This window comes from Chlamydotis macqueenii, chromosome 2, assembly GCF_036417535.1.
Source record: "Chlamydotis macqueenii isolate bChlMac1 chromosome 2, bChlMac1.mat, whole genome shotgun sequence".
Taxonomy (NCBI): Eukaryota; Metazoa; Chordata; class Aves; order Otidiformes; family Otididae; genus Chlamydotis; species Chlamydotis macqueenii.
This window is the reverse complement of record NC_141557.1, coordinates 6,254,103-6,274,278: the sequence shown is the minus strand read 5'-3', so window position 1 is coordinate 6,274,278 and position 20,176 is coordinate 6,254,103. Positions and strand designations below refer to the sequence as shown.

Genomic DNA, 20,176 nt, shown 5'->3' with positions numbered 1-20,176 from the left:
AAAGAGCTGTTGAGCACAATTGGCGAAGAATAAATGAGAAAAGGCAAAATGAGCCTTTCTCAGTCATGATCTTTGCGTGAAGCGTGTCCCTTTTTGACACTGATATCTGAGGTATGACTTACAGAACGACCTGAATATACTGTGTTGTACCACGACTCTGAGGAAGATTTCTCTGGCTGGCTGGTTACTAGATCACCAGGCTGAGCCCACCTCCCCAGTGACGGGGTTCTTCTGATGCAGTCTTTACTGTGGATGAAACAAGGTTGACAGGTGAATTCTTACTTGCATTTTTTAATTGTTGGGAATAAAAGACATACTTCTGGGGACAGAGGCTGGCATCCAGCTCAGTCCTTTCCCAAGTAAATTCTCTGTTCGTTAGACTGTATGGCTGTGGTTATTCTGGATGTGTAGCTCTGGCAGTCCTGGCTGCACGGTAACTTTTCTGTAATGGAAGAGTGATGGTTGTCTGTGTTCACACTGTTGTTTTCTATTCAGTCAAGCAGTTCCTCGGGGAATGGGAGTGCTGGTTAACCCATTCCCATGTCTTTCTATCTTGACTATTAAAAACCTTTTCTCACAACAAATCTAACTGTGGCATGTCGCAGCTTAATACTGTCAGGCTTTGTTCTGTCCATCCTGACTATGGAGAACAGAGTCACAGTTCATTCCCTTTCTCCTTATGGGTGCTTTTAAATCAGATTTTATGTTAGTACTGTCTGTGTATAGAAGTAGAAGCTCGACTCTTAAGGGTGAAGGAGGATTGCCCAAGGTAATAAAAGAAGTCATTGATGGTGTAAGGCAGAAATAGAACCCAACATCCCTGAATCCTGCTTTCCAACTGTATATTTCTGGTCTAATGCCTTTTAACAGATAGAAAACAAAAGTAGATATAATGGATATAATGGTGGGTTTTTTGGGGGTTTTTTTTTTGTTTTTTTTAAGAGTTCAGATAATCCTGAATGTGTATCTTGAAGTCCTTAGCTTCTAGGTTTCCCCTGTTGCTGTAAGAAGTTTGTTGGGTGTCCACCAAGCTGCCATATTCCTGGCGGACGGCATCATTCCTGCCTTGATTAGTACATCACACTGCAGTTACTAGGAGTCACGCCCGTGTGCAGGTTGTGGCTCTGCCAGCTCTATTAGGAGATACTCTCATGCTTATTAAGACTCAAGAAAAGTGACCGAAATAGTTAAAGAACAGTTGGTGACCAGGGTGTCTAATATTATATCAGTAGTTGGATTAACTTATTGAAAAAGATGAGATGATACAGCAGGAGTGGTGTGCTTTGAGATCAGCAACAGAGCTGAGAACTGGAATCACGACTGTTGCTGAGACTGTCACCCACTGCCTAAAGACAAAAGCATAATTACAATGAGAAGGTCACTTTTCTAAGCAGAGGACAGTTGTAAACTGCCTTTACTAGGAGAAAAAAAAAATCTGTATTTGTTGAATTGCATCATTGAATTATTCATCAAGATCAGACACTTTCTTGTTCAATTTACTTTGTCATTTTCTTCTAGCTTATTCTCAGCAGTTTGGATGAAAATATAACGCAGTGGCACCTGCTTACAGGAGACATTCAATTCACTGGATGTCTTGATTGGAAAGACATGTGCTTTGGTCCAAGCTAAAATCGGATGCTCTTTGTTTTAATGGGATATTCATGTTTTATGGAGAAATAACTAGAATTGATGTTACGATATCTTGCTGTTAACCTGTTCTTATTATTTTAGTGAGTGTTTTCAGGCTGTTAATTTAGAATAAACAAGATTTACTCATGGATCAGATCCTGCATCTTTTCTTCTGTTCTATACAGCCTCTGTCGAAACAAATAAGTGTTTTCCCAGCAGTAAGATTTGATTGTCTACAAAGGTGTAAACATTTCTTTTTCTGAAATTGCTTCATGTATATAGGTGAAAATAACACTCTCTTAGGAAATTCTAGGCATGGTTAGATTGTTTCAAGACCCTATTCAGAGTACTGAAAAGAGTAAATAAGAAAATCTTTGTCACTTCACAACCTTTTCTTCTTGTACACAAGTATACAGAGAAACTCAAGTACACAAGGAGATCAGAATCTGCCCCCATATGTTCCTCTCACCATGACCCCTTTTTTCTCTTTTGTTGTTTTCCCCCATAATTTACTTCGTTTGCATATTTTAGTGTTTCATACCATGGTGCCTGAGTCAATTTTCTTTTGAATAATTAAACAGGTACATGCCCTTGGAAAGTCATTGCACCCTTTATTGCCACTTAATGTGTTAACTGTGAGGAACTGGGAAAAGATGTTGTGCATTTTTGTTGACTGCTGTTTTATGCAAGTGTTGGGTATAGTGTAGTGAATGGGACAGCTTGGAGAACGCGCTATGTTTTGGTGTGTGCGGTGAACCACATCTCAGACATCCAGCGGATGTACCCAGGCTGGAAAACCTTGTCCTTTTGCCGTTTCAAAGGAGGACGTGAGCAGCTTATTACTTTAAAATAAGAATAATAATTAAAAAAATAATTTATCTATAGGGTCAGTGGCTATTAGTAATGTCCCCTACTTAGATGGGGCCGCGTTTTAGGTGGTAGAGGGTTTTGGCCTCCGCAGAAGAAAATTTAAGGAAAAGAACTGGTCATGAGTCGTCTGTGCTGTGGGTTTGAGAGGTGGGAGAACAAACAGGAGGAGTTTTGCAGCTTTTTAGTAAAGCTAGCTGAGACTTCTGTGGAGGGGAGGCAGAGTCAGCTGGGGGATTAGGGTGGGTAATGCACTCAGAGCTGCTCTGGGGATGGCTGAGTTAACGGGGAAGTTTTCTGTAAGCTCTGGAGAGCTCTGGGTTCTCATTAAAATCCCGAGCCAGGTGAGCTTGAGCGTAGCTATGCTACAGATGCAGCTCTAGTGGTGATATCGTAGGGATTTGTTAAAATGGTGCTGGCTTGGGTAACTGAGTCACTGCTTCCAGTTTAGGAACAACACGCGCTCACTGGGGTAGGCCGGTGGCAAAACGTGCTTTGTTAAATTGCATTTTATTTTACTAGTGTCTGGTAGTCATGCTTTGCTTTCCCACCTCCTTTTGCTAGTGAATGCTCTTAATTGTAAACATATTTCAGTCTCTTCGGCCACTATAAATGACATTAAAACGTCGGTTTGCCTTCATTGTTCATTCAAGCCCTACTCTTTGCAATTAGGATGCTACAAGAAATTTGTATTGATTTCTAGGTGGGTGTTTTCCTTAGGATAGGACATATCTCTGCTTAAATGTTACAAAATAAACCAAGGCAATTTGTGTTCTTTAATGCCAACAAATAGATTGGTGGGATTGTTTGACTCATTACTCAGCGTGCAGCGAGTGCCAGGGAGAGATCCCGGCTGATCCCTGCAGCCGAGGCAGCAGCCTGACCCCAGCTCCGTGGCGGGGAGGTGAAATCTCTGCTCCAACTGTTGAAGGCAGAGAACTCCTTTAAAAAGCAAAACTTCTACTTGGTCAGGCTTGAGGAGAAAGTGCAGACTGCAGCTTATGCTTTTGATGTTTGAGTTAATTAATAAATGTAGAAATAGAAGGAAAAGGTTATGCCAAGGTGGTTTTGGATTCAGTGCAATCAATAGTGATTTATTCAGAGAAAAAACACTCCACTCATTGATATGGTTCTTTTCTCTTGGCCTTTGGAAGAGCTTACCGTAGAATTGCCCAGCTCTGATTAAAATTTCCTTGTGGTAGCGTAGCTGAGGTATTCAGCCAAACGCTAAGTGAAATGCGTCCAGTTTTGGGTTTCATCAGTGGGAGAAAACATGGTGAGTATGACAGCAATTTATAAAAAAGCAGCCTCTAGAATTGGAGAGATTAACATCTCAGGGAAGGCTACAGGCACAAAGCATACCTAAATAATGATCATTGGTTAAAAGGCATCAGTGCCTTGGAGATAAAGAACTGTTACAGATTGTAAGAGAGATTATCAAAATCCCTCAAACCAGACAGTGTTAATGATGCACATCATGAAGTGTGTGGTGACTGAGATTTAAATGCGTGTTTTGATGTGGATTGTATGATCGCTCATCAAAAGCTTCAGACCTGTTGTTTTTTAAAGAGTGTTTTCTTTACTATCTGAATCAAATATGTCAGCTCTGCAGTCTGTGGCAGGTTAATTGAAATGCAGCGAGAGTGCAAAATCTGAATCAAGCATGAGGTTGGCAAACTTTGTTCATCCTTTTATTTATGCAGATCTCTAAAAGTAACCGCTTGAGAACTGTTGACGAAATTAGTGTGATTTTCCATCCTTCCTTAGAGAGGAAGGATTTGGGCTGTATGGAGCCTAAAGGAACAATTTCAAAGTTGTTATGTTTGACTGGACTGAGTGAATGTATAGCAGGAGCTTGAGGAACGTCTTATTATGGTAGTATTGTAGTTATGTTTCAGTGTCCAGTGATGGCCTTCATCTTACTTGACTGAAATTCTGCAAGTGGCATGCTGAAAATACCCCCAGGTAGTTTTTGCTATCTCCCTTTTCCTCATAAACCGTTATTTAATTTTATGTGATTGAATTTGGTGACGTTTAGTGCACATTAAAGGGAGGAATTTATAATGCTAGCTGAAGCAAAGGGTGTTTCAGGTTCGTTCTCTGTGAACTGTTCTTGCTGTTCTGCCAAATCCACGTGAACCACTACCTGTTAGAAACCTGTGCCACACCATGCCTGAGCTTCTAATTCTCATGCCTTAAGATTAAATGATATCTTCAGAGACTGTCAGCAGAAGAAAAAAAAATGACCCACCAAACATGAATTTGTAAAATCTTTTGAACTACAGTGTGAAGGGTCGAAGACGTTCTTTCCTTCTCCTTAGCTGGACCTGTGGTTCCCATTGCAATGGTCTCTTGGCGGCTTTGACTTTTCTTGGTTGTATGGAGATGTGATGGCAGCTAGGGATGGTACAGGTTCAGGTACTAGGATGATCCACCGAGTTTATGTACCCACACCCCAGCTGGAGGGGACTGTGATAAGGGCAGGCACTAAAGAGGACACCTTTGCCATCAGAAAATGTCCCCAATTTCCAGTGTCATAAACTTATTAGAATGTTTAGGAGTGGATGTTTGTACCAAGGGATTGTATCGTTCAGTACCCAACAGCGTACCCTTCCTAGTTCTAATATTTCATTTAAAGGCAATTTGCTTGAATAAAATAAAATATGCATGATCGGTGAACACAGATGAGCTCTGTTAATGTATTCTAATTAACTTGCTAAAAATATTTTAAAATCTTAATAAGCTTAAAGAGAATTTCTGATGATCAGATGCGATGTTAATGAGCATGGTATAAAAACATAAGAAGGTAAAGTAGGTAGCTGACTGGCAGTTGCGGTGCTGTCTGTATAGCTAACATTTTTCTCCTGCAAAAGAAAAATCTTTGGATTAAATTTTAGCTTTTGTCTTGGTAGCTAATTTCTCAAGATCTATTTCTAGAATGCTTAATGAACAAAACATTAAAAAAAAAGAATTTACTTGTTTGATTTGGGGTTGAGTGGGGATTTTATTGCTTAATTATGCCTTAGAAAAACACACTAAAGACATTTATAATAAAGTATCTGTGTTCTTTGTGTGGGGGAGAATGACTTTTTTTCCTTTTATATATGCCATAAATCTCAGATTGTAGTTCTTTTTCTCTCCAGGCTATTAGATTTCTGCAGACTGTATTTCATTCCTTAGCACCTAGAGTTGCTTGGCAACAGCATCCGATTTACATGAATCCAGCTCTGTGAATGAACAGATACCTGGAACCTTTCTGCACAGAAACCCCGAGAAACGTAGCAGTTCTCCCATTCAGTATGACAATTATTAGGAAATATTAATTGCCTCTCTTCGTCCATCTTTCTGTAGCCTTTGTTTTTCAGTTAAAGGGGAAGAACTGTATTCTCTGTTTAGTTCTAGCCTGCCAGAGGTCACAAAATTCATTTATAAATAATCCACTTGGAAAGCAGGAGGTTTCTCAGTAACAGAAGACTTTATTAGTGCTCAGAGCCTCAGCTGGTACAAGCTGGTCCCCAGTACTGTATTCTGTAGGTACAGAAAGAATAATGTTCAGAGGAGTGAAGTAACCCACCACAGTCACATGTAGAAGGGCAGTGTGGTTTTTTTTTCTGCTAGTAAGTTTGCTGGAGTTTTTAGGGAGAAAAAGGAGCAAACGTTTCCTACTGAATATATTTGCTTCCCTTCTTGGCATATGGAACCTTGTTGAGCAAACAAAAGAAAGAGATTTTTCTGCTCTCTCAGCCTAGTGTTTTGCGAGCAGGTACACACTCCTATCAATTAATTTTATTCTTCTGAAGTACTTTACAACTTGTAGGTTATTTCTGTTGGGAGGAGTAGGAGGTATTAAAAAGAAAAATAAAAAGAAGAAAAATACTTCACCAGCACCAAACAGTCTTACACGGCCAGGAGAAGGAGAGCTACAGGCAATATTTGTGGATGCCAACAGAGTTGCAATAATTCTTTTGAAAAATCTTGTAAAGAAAACACCCTAATTGCCTTGTTTTGTAAGTTCTTTTCTGTTTTTCAGCTGGCTTATCCTTTGCAAAAGTAGAAGGATACTTGAGCCTTTACTCTTTTCTGTTTGTAGACCTTTGTTAATACTGTTAATAAGATGCAAAGACCAGTGCTGAGGGAGGCACAGTAGACTTGAGATCTGGTAGAGATCTGGTTTGCAAATCTAGATCCCAGACTGATTTTTCGCAGAGTTTGCAGTGGTTTGGGTTTCTCTAAAATCAAAATACCTGATAGGATGTTCTTTCCTCTTTTCACTCAACCAAGGCATCCAAGGTCAGGTCATTGCACTCTGTACCTTTTAATTATATCCTGTGGCTTTAGGTAATGCTGAACTTGCGGCTGATTATTATTATATTTTCTCCTGTGGACATGTCTTGCTACTGATGCACAGACTCTGCAGATTAACTAATGCAGAATCAAATGCATTTGTGATCTAAGTAATGAAGAGGCCTTTGTTCTATTCTTGGTTGTTCTACTGATTTTGTGTGACCTTGGGCAGCTCATTTATCTTCTTCCCTGCTTTTCTCATTTTAACCTTCGATGGATGGTGTCATACGTTGATTTGCCAATGTAATTTTCTGTTTCCCATAGAAGAGTTGCAAGGCTGAATACTGCTGTGTGTGAGAACAAATAATTTTAAAAAATGAAACAATATGGTTTTTTTTTTTGTTTCTAAATAACTCAGTAGCAAGCATTATTTGCTGCTGCGTGGTCTCTAAAGCTGCGTGTGGTATTTGCCCACAGCAGAGTTGTGATAGGCATAGAAGGGTGTATGGGTGTATGCTTTGGTGAGGTTCAAGCATGAATTTCTCATGTGTCAGAATGTTTTGAGGAAATACTGTGCTGTGCTGCAATGCTAGCAACAGAGAACATTTTTTAAAAAAATCATGATTTCTAGTTGGTGGAGAATACCTAAGGTAGCAGTGTCTTTATTTATTTATAGATAATATATATTTCTAAATCAGTTTCTAGGAACATCTTGCATGTTTGTAACTTTGGATGAATGTCTCATCTCCAGTCATGGAGCAGCAGGAATTGTAAGTTTGCATTTCCAGAGTTCCCAGAGGCGCTGCTGCGTAGCTCAGTGCAGAGCCCTCCTGAAATCTGGGGCTTCCTGCGACAGGGAACCATAGGACACCTGCCCTCCTGCCACCAGACTCTGCATAGAATGTGTCTGTTGGAGCTGCAGACCTTCAAAGCCAGAATATTCTCCCAAAAAGCCAGGCAGGTTTCTTGCAAAAGGTTCTCTGTGAGTTATCAGGAGTTTTTATGCACTGACACTTTCCTACTAACTATTTAGGTAGGCACACTGACAACATACAGTGTCAGATACTTCTAGGGTTGACATTTTTAATCCTCTTACCAACTCTGCTCTTTTTTGATAGTGGTTTCAGTGGTGAGGACATTTCTGCTAGGCACTGGTAGTATACTAGCAGCATTAAGTATCAGTGTTTTATGGTCTTGAAATTATGCCTTTTAATGTATACTAGAACTTAATATCCTTAGCTTATCAAAAAGAAAGTCAAGATGCAATGTAATAGTGGTCTGCAAGTGCCAAGATTTGAAGGGGAAACCCAATTCTGTAGTTATGTTTTAACTGAAAGGCTAAAGCCACAAAGATCAAGTGACTAGAAGTTTAAAGGATAAAAATCTAACTGATGGGAAAAGTGCAAATATTTAACTTTGAAGGTAATTAAACATGAAGACAGCCAGTAGACACAGTAAATTCTGTCACTTTGAGTCCTTCAGCTGAGGTTTCGTGTCTTCAGATTACTGTAGTTCAGCAAATACAGAGCTGGGCTGGACAGTGGGATCACTGTGTTAAAGTTGCGTAATCTTGTTTAAGCAGATGGTCCACTCTGCACTTGTACATTTTTGGAGCTCTTTGTGGGTAGATTATTGAGTAGCTGGATGTGATGGCTAGATTTTAAATGCCTAGTTTGGGTCTCCTCTATGTTTTGTTTTCAGACTTGTACCACCTGCTTCAGAACATTTTTTTGAGAATCAGTTAATTTGTCACATGGGTTCCAGATTTCACATTTATTTGCTGAACGACAGGAGTTCTGAAGTGGAAGGTGAAGGTAGAGGTGTTGCCAAGAGTTTATGAATAATTGTGGAAGCATGTTGTAAATCAAAACAGGTTGTGCTTCATTGTGTTAAGCCTTTAACTGGAGCATTGGCTGCTTTATGGATATTTGGACAAGTGCTGAATAGTTTTTGTGGTGATTAGTATTCTTCCCCAAAACACATTTTCACAGTTTTTCCCATATCCAAACTTGTGGTAACAAAAAAGGAAAACTTGCTGAGTGGTTTAAAAATGAAAAAAATAAACCTGATGTAAGCCAGTTCCATTGGTACATGAACCCATTTTACCTTACTACTTCATGAAATGTATTACTTACTTTTTTCTTTAAGGAATTAGTTCAGAACTAAGAATTGGCACAAGTTACAGATAGCAATGGTTTATTAAATTACTTCTACTAATAATGTCTTCAGCAGACGACTTCTCCCCAAATACATTTTTGGTCTTGAACAATCAGATTTGAAGTGATCCTTCTAATTTGTCTCCTATCTGTTTCCTTAAAAGTTTTCACAGAAGGTTGTTCCAAAATGTTCATCGTATGCCTATGAAAACTTTTGGTCTGAATCTGCTTTTTTCCCCCTTGCTGTAAACTCCAGTGCTGAGTTGTGGATTCTTTTTCTTATACATTACCATTGGAATTTATCCCAGGCTTCATCAAAATATTCTGTCAAATAGAGATCTGCATCTCAAAATTAAAAAAAAAAAAAAGCAAATAACAATGAATTGCTAAGCAATTGCAGCTCTGCAGTGTTTCTACAAGAAGTGCAAATGTTTCAGAGGTCTTGTTTTGAGCATGTCAATGTATATGTGATAACAATGTTATGAGTATTGATCTGCTTGTTCCCAAGTAAGTCTTTAACATTAATGTACCAAAGTTTTCCGTGCTATGTAGCTGCTAAGTCAATGAAGTTGAATTGTCAGTGGGATCGTATCCTGAGTAGATTTTGTTTCCTATTTTTGAGGGCTCTACAAAAAATTAAGGTGCTATTAAGAGAGAATTTATGTGCATGTTTTTTTTCTATGTTTGTTTTGTTCTGAAATCCATCAAAAAGTGGAAGGCTTTGAGTCAAGGTTAAATTTTAAATTCCTATCTGAAGTGAGCTAGACTAAGAGGATTTTCAGTTAGGTGATTTGGTGTCTTTAAGCTTCAGGTTGTGAAATACAAAGTTTTGTCTTTCTTGAAGCAAGGTCTTAGGGAAGCCAAATTTGGCATCCTCATGAAGAACAATTTCTTCTGTTAGAAGTTGCTTGAGGGCAGAAAGTGATCTAAACTATCAGTAGCATATGAGTCTCGACTGTGGATACCATTCCTACTCTATTTTACTCATGCATGTGTGCATCTACTCATTTTAGCGTTATTATTCTTGCCTTACAGCAGTGTGAGCAAGAAGAATCATGCCTGTTCTCTCCTACATCATTATAGAGACTTTATCTGTGTAAGTAGCATAAATGTCAAGAATATTAGCCATAGTTGTCATTGCTGCTAAGAAAATTGAGGCTTTTTTCCCCTGTTGAATTACAGCTGGTGTGATAGTAGCTGTAGCCTTAGAGGCTGATGATCAATTCTATCCTTAAACGTTGTTTTTCTTCCCCAGGCACTGCATTTAAAAAATAAGAATAAATTCTATGTCTGGAAAATTTCTGACACACATTTGAGCAATTGAAACCCTCAGTGAAATTAAAAGCACATTACAAAATAGGAAAACTTCTTTGATTATAAGGAAGAAAACAGCCAAACTATATGACAAATACGGCTTGCTTTTCTCTATAATAAATTAGCTGACACTTCAAAGTGAAAGTCAAACACTTCTAAAAATAGGTTTTGAATAGCTTTTATGAATTACTGTATTGATTTTAGACTTATAAAGGTGGCTGGATTTGTTTGAATATTTGGCTTCAAGCTTGTAATTTATTTCCTTGGGCGGTTGTATTGGTCTAAATTAAAAAAAAAATTAAAAAAGGGAAAATGAAAAAGGGTATGTTCATGTTTACTTTTGCCTTAAGCAGGTAGATATTGTCTGATGTGCTGAAGGTTGGTTTGTTGGTCTGTTTCCCTCGGTGATGAAATACTTGATGTCAGAAGTGGTGCAGCACAACGAGGCAGCGAAGGAAGTGCCTTTGGACCCAGTCCTAGGACGCACAGGCACAGAAAGGGCGCTCAGTATCTTGTACCTTTTCATATTTTAAAGGGTATGGACAAGAGAAACCTTTTACCATAGTGGGAGTTTAATTTCAGAGTCTTTATATGAATAAGCAAGATTAGCGTGGATTTTGGAAGAGTTAATATGCAAGGAGGATTATTTTGGAACATTTGTTTTATAAATGGGACAAAATAATCATATATTTTCATTTTGTTTTTCTTGAATGAAAAGCTAGAAAATACTTTTTTTTTTTTTTAAATTATAGTGTTTGGAGTTAATCAGAGAAATAAAGGAGGGGTTGATACTTTTCTTGTTGCTTGCAAATTGTAAATTGCAGTTATTCGCAATCATGCTTGTAGTTGGCATGGGTTCTTGTGTGTAATCAGCTGCTTTTTGAATGCATGTTCTATTGTTCTGTTTTATTTATGAATTCAGTTGTGATGAGAAAGACGTTAGGAAATTGTTTGGATAAAGCCTTGGAAATGTCTTTTAGGAGTTTTGAAAGTCAGCAAGTGCCTGGAGTTTGGAGTACAAAATGGGGCTGTGTGTAGCACTGGAAATTTGGATTAAGTTGAAGAGTTTTCAGTGTCAAAATGGAAGGTCAAATTCCGCTTTCATTGCGGTGCATGAGCCAGCAGAATTCTGGACTGACACAGGCACATTGTTACCGTTCAGTTGAAACAGAGCCAGACGCAAAAGCCCTGAGGTCGGGAGTCATCCCATCGATTTCAGCGTTCGGACCCATTGGCAATCCAGTCTGACCCCTCTCCTGCTGGAACAGGAGGCCGAACTTCTACCTCCAGTCTCCATTGCACAAATGATGTGGCAGCAGGCTTTTGGTGCTAATTATCAGCACTAAACTTCTGATTGATGTGCGTTTGCTTAAGCGATTATTTTTCATAATAGCTACGGTTATGTGCCAAGACTGTAGGAGGAGATGTCAAACTGCTCAGGAGAGGCTTGCCCTGCGTTACTGGTTCCGCTCTCTCACTTGCTGATTCTACTTGGGCAATGCTCTTGGAGTCTGCACTTTGTGAAATCTTTGTTTTTCCCTCCTCTTTTTGTCTTAATCTGCTTGCTTTTCAAGGAAGGCATCAGCTCTGTGTTTGTAAATACACAGTGATACAGAAAAACCTCATGAAGTTCAACCAGGCCAAGTGCAAGGTCCTGCACCTGGGTCATGGCAATCCCAGGCACAAATACAGGCTGGGCGGGGAATGGATTGAGAGCAGCCCTGAGGAGAAGGACTTGGGGGTGCTGGTGGTTGAGAAGCTCAACATGAGCTGGCAATGCACCCTTGCGGCCCAGAAGGCCAACCGCATCCTGGGCTGCATCAAGAGAAGCGTGGCCAGCAGGTCGAGGGAGGTGATTGTCCCCCTCTACTCTGCCCTGGTGAGACCCCACCTGGAGTACTGTGTCCAGTTCTGGAGCCCCCAGCACAAGAAGGACATGGACCAGTTGGAGAAGGTCCAGAGGAGGGCCACGAAGATGATAAAAGGGCTGGAGCACCTCTCTTATGAGGACAGGCTGAGAGAGTTGGGGCTGTTCAGCTTGGAGAAGAGGAGGCTCTGGGGAGACCTGATAGCGGTCTTCCAGTACCTCAAGGGGGCCTACAAGAACGATGGGGAAAGGCTGTTTAGTAGGGCCTGTTGCGATAGGACGAGAGGTAATGGTTTTAAAATAGAGGGGGGTAGATTTAGATTAGAAATTAGGAAAAAATTTTTTACGATGCGAGTTATAGAACACTGGAACAGGTTGCCCAGAAAGGTGGTGGAGGCCCCATCTCTGGAAACATTCAAGGCCAGGCTGGATGAGGCTCTGAGCAACCTGACCTAGTCAGGGATGTCCCTGCTCCTTGCAGGGGAGTTGGACTAGATGACCTTTGAAGGTCCCTTCCAACCCTAACCATTCTATGATTCTATGATTCTAACTTGAAGTATTTTTGAAACCACTGACAATGGCTGAATACAAATAACGATAATTTCTCTCTCTTCACAGTGGCAGATTTTTTTTTTTTTCCCTATGTGCCTTTCAATGAAAGCAATATTTTGGCCGAAAATAGGATCCAGGAGATGAACTTTAACATCATTCAGTTCTTGCTGGATCTGTGTGAAAGGCAGAATGGCGTTGTTGTGTGAGTAGTAACACATACAGAGTGGGCTGACTTCTCAGTCTTGTGTGGGAAAGTGCCTTACGCTCAGTCTTCAGCATAAGTGAACTTCTTTACTTGGGTCTTCCCCCCTCCTCCTGTCCAGTGGGAATTATTATTTTAACTGAATTTCATTAGATAAGTTGCTAGGTTCCACAGCAGATAATAGATCTGTAGAAGGTGTGCATATTGCAGGATGACACCATGCCAGGTGCAGCTGCAGACGCTTTCTGGATAGGGTTAAAATTATGTATCAGCTCTCTAAAAAATCATTAATTTTTAAATAGGAAGGAAATAAACTGGTTGGTTAGGTACTGTGCAGGGAGCTTTTAATTAAAAGATGTTTAAATCTGATTCTCTCAACTGTCAAAGAACTGAATTCGTGAATTATGTTTGCTATAGTTGTTTTTTCTTTTAGTAACACTGTATTTAAGTTTTTTCTGTGCAGTGCCGTAGGGGATAGATGGTAGCTCCTGACAGATTCAAATACAACTGGCTGAGAACACTGCTAGTGATGGATGAACGATGTCTTTGTTAATGCCCCTGTATACATAAATGATGGGCTTGCTTTATTTATTTATAAGATGTATCCAATTACACGTCTCAGAGCAAATGTCCACTGTTCAGTAAAGCACACAATATTGGCATTAAAAAGACAATCCCTGAAATCAGTGATCAATGCATTTTCCTTACTCTCTGGAGAGAGACTGAAATAAGAGGTCAACCTGAAATTCACCAAATTCAAGTAAGTTCTTTTGGGACCTGCTCCTCATTTGTAAGAAGTGGCTGAAACTCAGCCAGGGAAGCTGTTGTCTCTGCTCTGGCCTCACACAGAGCTGCCTCTGAAAACACAGCACACTGAGTTCACCTGAGATCACTCTTCCACATGGTCTGGATGGACCAGTCCCACCAGTACAGCAGGTCAGATTCTGTTGTCAGGCAATGAGGGCTGAAGTTCACTAGGCTGTTACCTACTGGGCTAAGTTTTGGTGAGGTGAGCCATCCTGATTATTTTTTGCTCTACATCTAGCTTCAGCTTAGGGTTTTGTTTTGGGTTTGTTTTTTTTTTTTTCTGTGTATATGTGTGTGAGCTGGTGAACTGATCCAATTTAGAACTTGAGATGTCCAACCAACATGAGAAACTTCACAGTAATTTAAGTTAGTTTCTTTTATCAAGTAGGTTAACTATATGCTGCAATAATTCTTAGCATTTTGCTATGGAAGAATGAGTCTGGAGTAAGATGGGTGTGCAGATAGTCAGGGTGTTAAACACTTCTAGACTTGAGATCTGTTTGCCTGCTTGGTAGATACCCAACTCAACAAATTGTAGGGTAAATGCGTACTCATGAGTGATTTGTATCAAATAACTAATGCACTGTAAATTCACTCCAGCTTTTCTGATGGTAACTTATTTATATAAAAATATCTTGAATTACAGTTATGGCATAAATTGATAAGGTAGCAAAAACTTGAGTCTTCTGACCCAGCAAGAAGTCTCCTGTCCCATCCTCGATTCCTAATGCAAAATGTTATCTGTTACAGGGGCATTGGAGTCAGCTAGAAGGCACAAATCAGCCCTGCCTGGCCTATCAGTTACTGCACCAGTGAAAGCAGACAGCAGGATGTACTGACAGAGCTCCGAAACGTGGAAAGTTGTGGAGCAGAGGCCCTGAGACAGAGAGCTGGCAGGCAGATGGAAATGCAAGAAGCAGTTGAGCTAAGAGATGTTTGTGGTTTTCACAGGGGTGATTGCTGCTTGGCTTTACCCCTTTTATATTGTCCACCATTCTTTCCTGATGGTGATACCCCAGCAGTTTATTAAGCCCCTTTCCAGAGGCAGTGAAGAGCAAGCATGCCTTATTCTTTGGTTTTAGCTTCTGTGAAGCGTAGCAAATGTGTTTCTCATTCTGTCTTGCTGACTGTCTCTGAAATGTGGTGTTTTCATGTTGGATATGGTAGTTCTGCAAGAATTTATATTCAGAACAAGGTTTAGCAAGACAGAATTGCGACTACTAGGCAAAACATTTAAGAGCTCAGTTTGGTTTCTAGGAACAGAGGCTTACAAGGTATTTTTCACTGGTTTCTGTGCTACAATGTTGTGATAATCTTGGCAGGGATCTGTCATTCTATGTTGGTATAATTGAAGCTTGTTTTCCCTGAGGAATCACTCTGCTGTTTGTTTTATTTGTTTACTGACATTGACAGAGATCCTAATGGCTTTTAAAACCCAATTTGTGCATCACTGAATATCCTCCAAAGAGGAAAATAAAATTAAATTTATCAGTAAAATAGGGTCCCCCGTGCAATGCTTTGTCTGGGTCTTAGACTCCACCTGAGCACCTAGCTGCGCGTCTACAAATGGCATGGTGAGCTGCATCTTCTCTTTAGTTCTAATTCTGTCTTCAGGGCTTTTGTCATTAAGATACTTAAAAGGATAAATGACAATAAGTTATTTAGGACATCATTATAAGTTGACCAACTTTGTCTTGTGAGAAATAAATTGTACATAGCTTTTATTAAAAAGGAGAGTAAGCATGTTGAGGGAGGTGATTCTCTCCCTCTACTCTGCTCTGGTGAGGCCTAACCTGCAGTGCTGCGTCCAGCTCTGGAGCCACCAACATAAGAAGGATGTGGGCCAGCTGGAGAGGGTCCAGAGGAGGCCACGAAGATGATCAGAGGGCTGGAGCACCTCTCCTACGAGGACAGGCTGAGAGAATTGGGGCTGTTCAGCCTGGAGAAGAGGAGGCTCCAGGGAGACCTTATAGCAGTCTTCCAGTACCTCAAGGGGGCCTACAAGAAAGATGGGGAGAGACTCTTCAGCAGGGCATGCTGTGACAGGACAAGGGGTAATGGCTTTAAAATAGAGGGAGGTAGATTTAGATTAGATATTAGGGAAAAATTTTTTACACTGCGGGTTGTAGAACACTGGAACAGATTGCCCAGAGAGGTGGTGGATGTCCCATCTCTGGAAACATTCAAGGCCAGGTTGGACGGGGCTCTGAGCAACCTGATCTGGTTGGAGATGTCCCTGCTCCTTGCAGGGGGGTTGGACTGGATGGGCTTTAAATGTCTCTTCCAACCCTAATGATTCTATGATTAAGATAATAAAAGTATAACCACAGTAAAATTCTCTTTTGGAGGATGTACATGATGATATCACTTATTATTGTAATGAATCAGAGTAATTAAGTGTTTAGATATTTAAAATATACAATATCAAGGTATTTATGCATTTATTTTGTTTTGAGCCTTTGAAGAATTTCAGTGAGATCTTTTGGACTCTTCATGTTCATAATGTCTTGCTGAATTGTGGTGATGGAGAGACGTATGGCTTGTTGCATGCCGTGCTCTAGAGGAGCATGCACACAAATAAATGATGATGCGCAGGACGGACATTCAGTAATGTGACAAGAAAGAGTGGATTTCTTTATGAACTGAAGAATGCAGGATAATTCTTTTAACACCCCCAAATCCATGGGTTTGTGTTGGATGGAGATAAAGATTTTTTTTTTTTTTTTAATTTTATTGAAGTGACTTAGACCATCTCCACTTACCGTTTGACAGGTTTCCTTGTTGTTCAAGCATATAGGGATTGCCCAGGTTTTAGTGAACTCTGACTGTGAACGTCATGAGGAGATAAGTTTGGAAAATACTGCTGATTTTAAAGGTTATCTGTCAGATTGTATATATACAGCTATGAGCCAAAGCAGTCTGACCTCAGACCAGAGCTGTAGTGTAACAACACTCTGCCTTTATTATTGCGTATCTCTTTTGTAAATCTCCCTGACTTTGATAGCACTGTAATAATAATAGATCTGCAATATTTATGTTCCCTCTTCTAAGGAAGTGTTCTAATGTGCCTTGGAAAGGGGCGTAATTAGCCTTATCTCTTCTTTTTTTGCAGAAGGTAAATTAGAGGTACAGAGAGCCCAGACCATCTGACTTCCACCTCCTTGTTCTCATTGCTTGGTTCAGTAGTGCAAATCTTGGCACTATGCACTTTCAGTCTGATCTATGTGTTGTATTGCATTGCAGTGCCCAGAACAAGGATTTTGGCTACTGGTGGTGCATCCCACAACGAAAAGATCTTACAGGTAAGTAGAAAATGAAATCCTTTGAACTGAACTTGCAGTTACATCTGCATTTTTTTTTTGATGTGCTGAATCCAAATCACTGCAGCTGCATAGGAAGGTGTGGATATGGGATTGTGAATCTGCTGCAGGTCTTTGGGGCTTTTCTTCAGGTTTTAGTGTGTAAACAGCCCAATGCTAATTTTCTATTGAACTTTAAAGGGTTTTTTTTTGACTCATCCAGTTTTCTGGATGAATATCTGAAGCACTAGTGATTTCCAGGTCTCATCACTTACATCAAATCAATCAGTGAAGAAATCAAGAGACTTTATACGATAGCTGAGATTTTTGTAGTTCTTGTCATTCAGATCGAAATTGGACTGTGGATTTAAACTAGAGGGGGTTTTGCTGGTGCTGAACACTCAGAAAACCCCACCCCAAACAGACAGAAAACCCAAAACAAATCTCCAAACTATGCCCTTGTTCTGAGTATCTGTTACTGATTAGCATTGTGTCACTTAGTGTGAGGAGGCTATACTTCCGTGTGGTCTGTCCTCCCTCTTCCCACCTTCCTGTTCTGCTGCTGTTGCTGCTCATCCAGCCCTCGTTCAGATCCTTCGTCTGTCTTCTTGAGAGCAGTGCTGCATGCTTTCTGTTTCTGCCCGCTGAGATATGGCAAAGCCTTGCTGACGGACGGTGAGAGGCCTCTCACCTGGCTTTGGCTACCACAGAACTAGACATGTGGGTTGGGATTCATCTTGCCTGAATCCAGTCGTCTGTGATGTGATGTCTGTGTGCGATCCGTCAATCCTGTAAGAGTCAGGGGAGATCCAGTCAGTTACAGTGCAAAGGAAACCACACGGCGTTTGAACTTAGCAAACATAGATGTCTCACTCCAGGTGAGCCGAGGAACTTTCTGTACTCCACTGACTGCTTTGACAAGCTCCCCTCGGACTGGAAGTGCAGACACTGACCCTGGAGGTAGATGTTTACCGCAAAAAGCACCTGTCTTAATCTTGAGTCCTGACAGTGAAGTTAGGCAACACAGGGCGAATTGTTTTCTGGAGATGCCAATCGCTTTCGTTCAGCTAGAGAGAGTCTAGAGGCCAGCTTCAGCTACGCACCATACTCTCTGACAAGTGCAATCACATGAAAGAAGCTCATCTGCTCTGCGAAACCTGAGCTGGAATAAATGGAGGTTGAAGAGCAGAGAGCAAAAAGCTCCCTCTCTCTTAAGGAATGTAAACCACATGTTTGTATAACCACTGGTTGTACAGCTGATTGGGACACAACAAATTTGGCATGTTTTGCCTGTAGATGTCACTTCTCTTCACCTGCTTTGGTTATTTTGCTTAGGAACTTGACGTTGGATAATTAACAGATTCATTGCTTAAAACATTGATCCCTACTGGAGTAATTCCACTAAGAATACATTAGGAAAGAGATTGGATTAATAGATTAGTTTGTTTTTAAAGCTGTATTTCCAGTTTAGGTGCCAGGAGGATTTCCTTGCTGTGGAATGAAGGCAGAGAACTGAGTGTTCTTATAACATGTAATTCTGCAACATACACAGCTGAAAAATTGTGGGGATGGGAGAGTGGTGGCTGTGATGCTTGCTTTTCATGTAAGAATGCAGCTGCTTTTAAAACTCATTAGAAGCGTCTTAAAATAATACGATCAATACAATGTCATTCACTTAATTCAATCACTGGTTAATTGGATCCTCCTTTTTAATTTAATCAAAACCTCAGAAACCATATCAGTTGCATGGAGAATAACAGCTTCCACCCTTATCATGGTCAATTTTGGATAATTTGTTCCAGGACTACAAAAGACTATCATTTAATTAATCAACATTCAGTAACTCCTGTGTTTTACACCACAAAGAAGGCAACTTAGGAAAATCTGTTACCAAAATATAGTAGGGCAGCTTCCTCCGCGGTTCTGGGAAGCTTTTTATAACATACATGGTGCTTGATTAATGACCACGTGAAACACAGTGAAATATTTTTAACAGTAAAACCTCTAACAGTTTCTTTTAAAATTATTCGTGAGAGACACTCCAGTTTCAAATGACTTACTAAAGATATGAACTAAGAATAATTTTAATTTTATAATCATGTGGCACAAAAAGTAGTTATTATTTGTAGTATTACAGTATTTATCAGCATTCAGTGTAGAGTGGAGCTGCATTGTATCTCTGCAGAGATGCAAAAAAAAAGAAAATCAGAGACCTCTGTTTTCTGAAGGAATGTACGATTCAAGCGTAAGACAAGAAATAAATATTAGAGAAGCAGCAGATGGGGAATGTGCTGAAGCAGTATGGTAGTGTTGGCTGCCAGGATGGGCAGTGGAACCAGCACTCTGTGACCTTATCATTTTCCAGAGGGCTTTTTAATAGATACCATGATTAATTTTCCATTTGTCCTTTAGCATTGAAGCTCATGTATTGCTCAGTGCCTGCTTGCAGACAAAGTTAGGCAATACTGCCTTGGCTATCTCACTAGAAGACAGTGTTTTAAGTGTATAAGCTCCAGCTTTCACTGGATTCTAGTTAGCAACCAGCCACTTCTGCTTAAAATTATGAAAATTGGTGATTTTAAAAGATTTTTGGTTTGCGGATTCCCCACAAACTTTCAAAGAAAGAGGCAAAATCCTTTAGAAATGTTACATACTATTTTTTTTCTATAGCATATATGAATTGAATTTCTTAGTCATCTTTTATGAAGCCCTGGGGTCCATGATCAGTAGGGCTGTATATTCCAGGATCATGGATGCAGATCACTAATCCAAATGGTTTGGATTCCTGGACACTCTGGCCTTATTTTAGACTCCATTATATGGATGTAAATTGGGTGATACGCTGTTCCCTTTGGCAAAAGTGATAAAACCAGCACAAGTTAAATCTGAATTTTTACCTGCTGCTTGAATTGCTCAGCCTGAGGGGCACCTGCAATCCTAGAGGTGATGAAACCAAAGTAGAAAGAGTTTGACAGTGTTTTTGGAAAAGAGTTATTGAACCCCCCGTGTCCCTATCCAAATGTGTCTTCATTTTTCCTCTTCCGTATCTGTTTTCCCACACCTACACTGTGGGGAAGAGCACATGTACTCAGTGAATGCGAGATGCCCGGCGTTGATTTCTGTGCAGAATGTTGTGTGGTTAAATAACTTTAGTATCTCTTGGATACTGTAACAAATTTCTTTGCCTGTCAAATTTTCT

General features: G+C 40.1%; 1 protein-coding gene across 1 annotated transcript in view; it reads left to right on the top strand.

The window, feature by feature from the left end:
- The window catches only part of XYLB (xylulokinase), an 87,123-nt gene that overhangs the window by 54,537 nt on the left and 12,410 nt on the right, over positions 1-20,176 (top strand). The window contains exon 16 of the mRNA XM_086741789.1: positions 16,922-16,980. Within this exon, the coding sequence (XP_086597915.1) occupies positions 16,922-16,980 (59 nt within the window). The remainder of the gene's footprint in view (positions 1-16,921; positions 16,981-20,176) is intronic.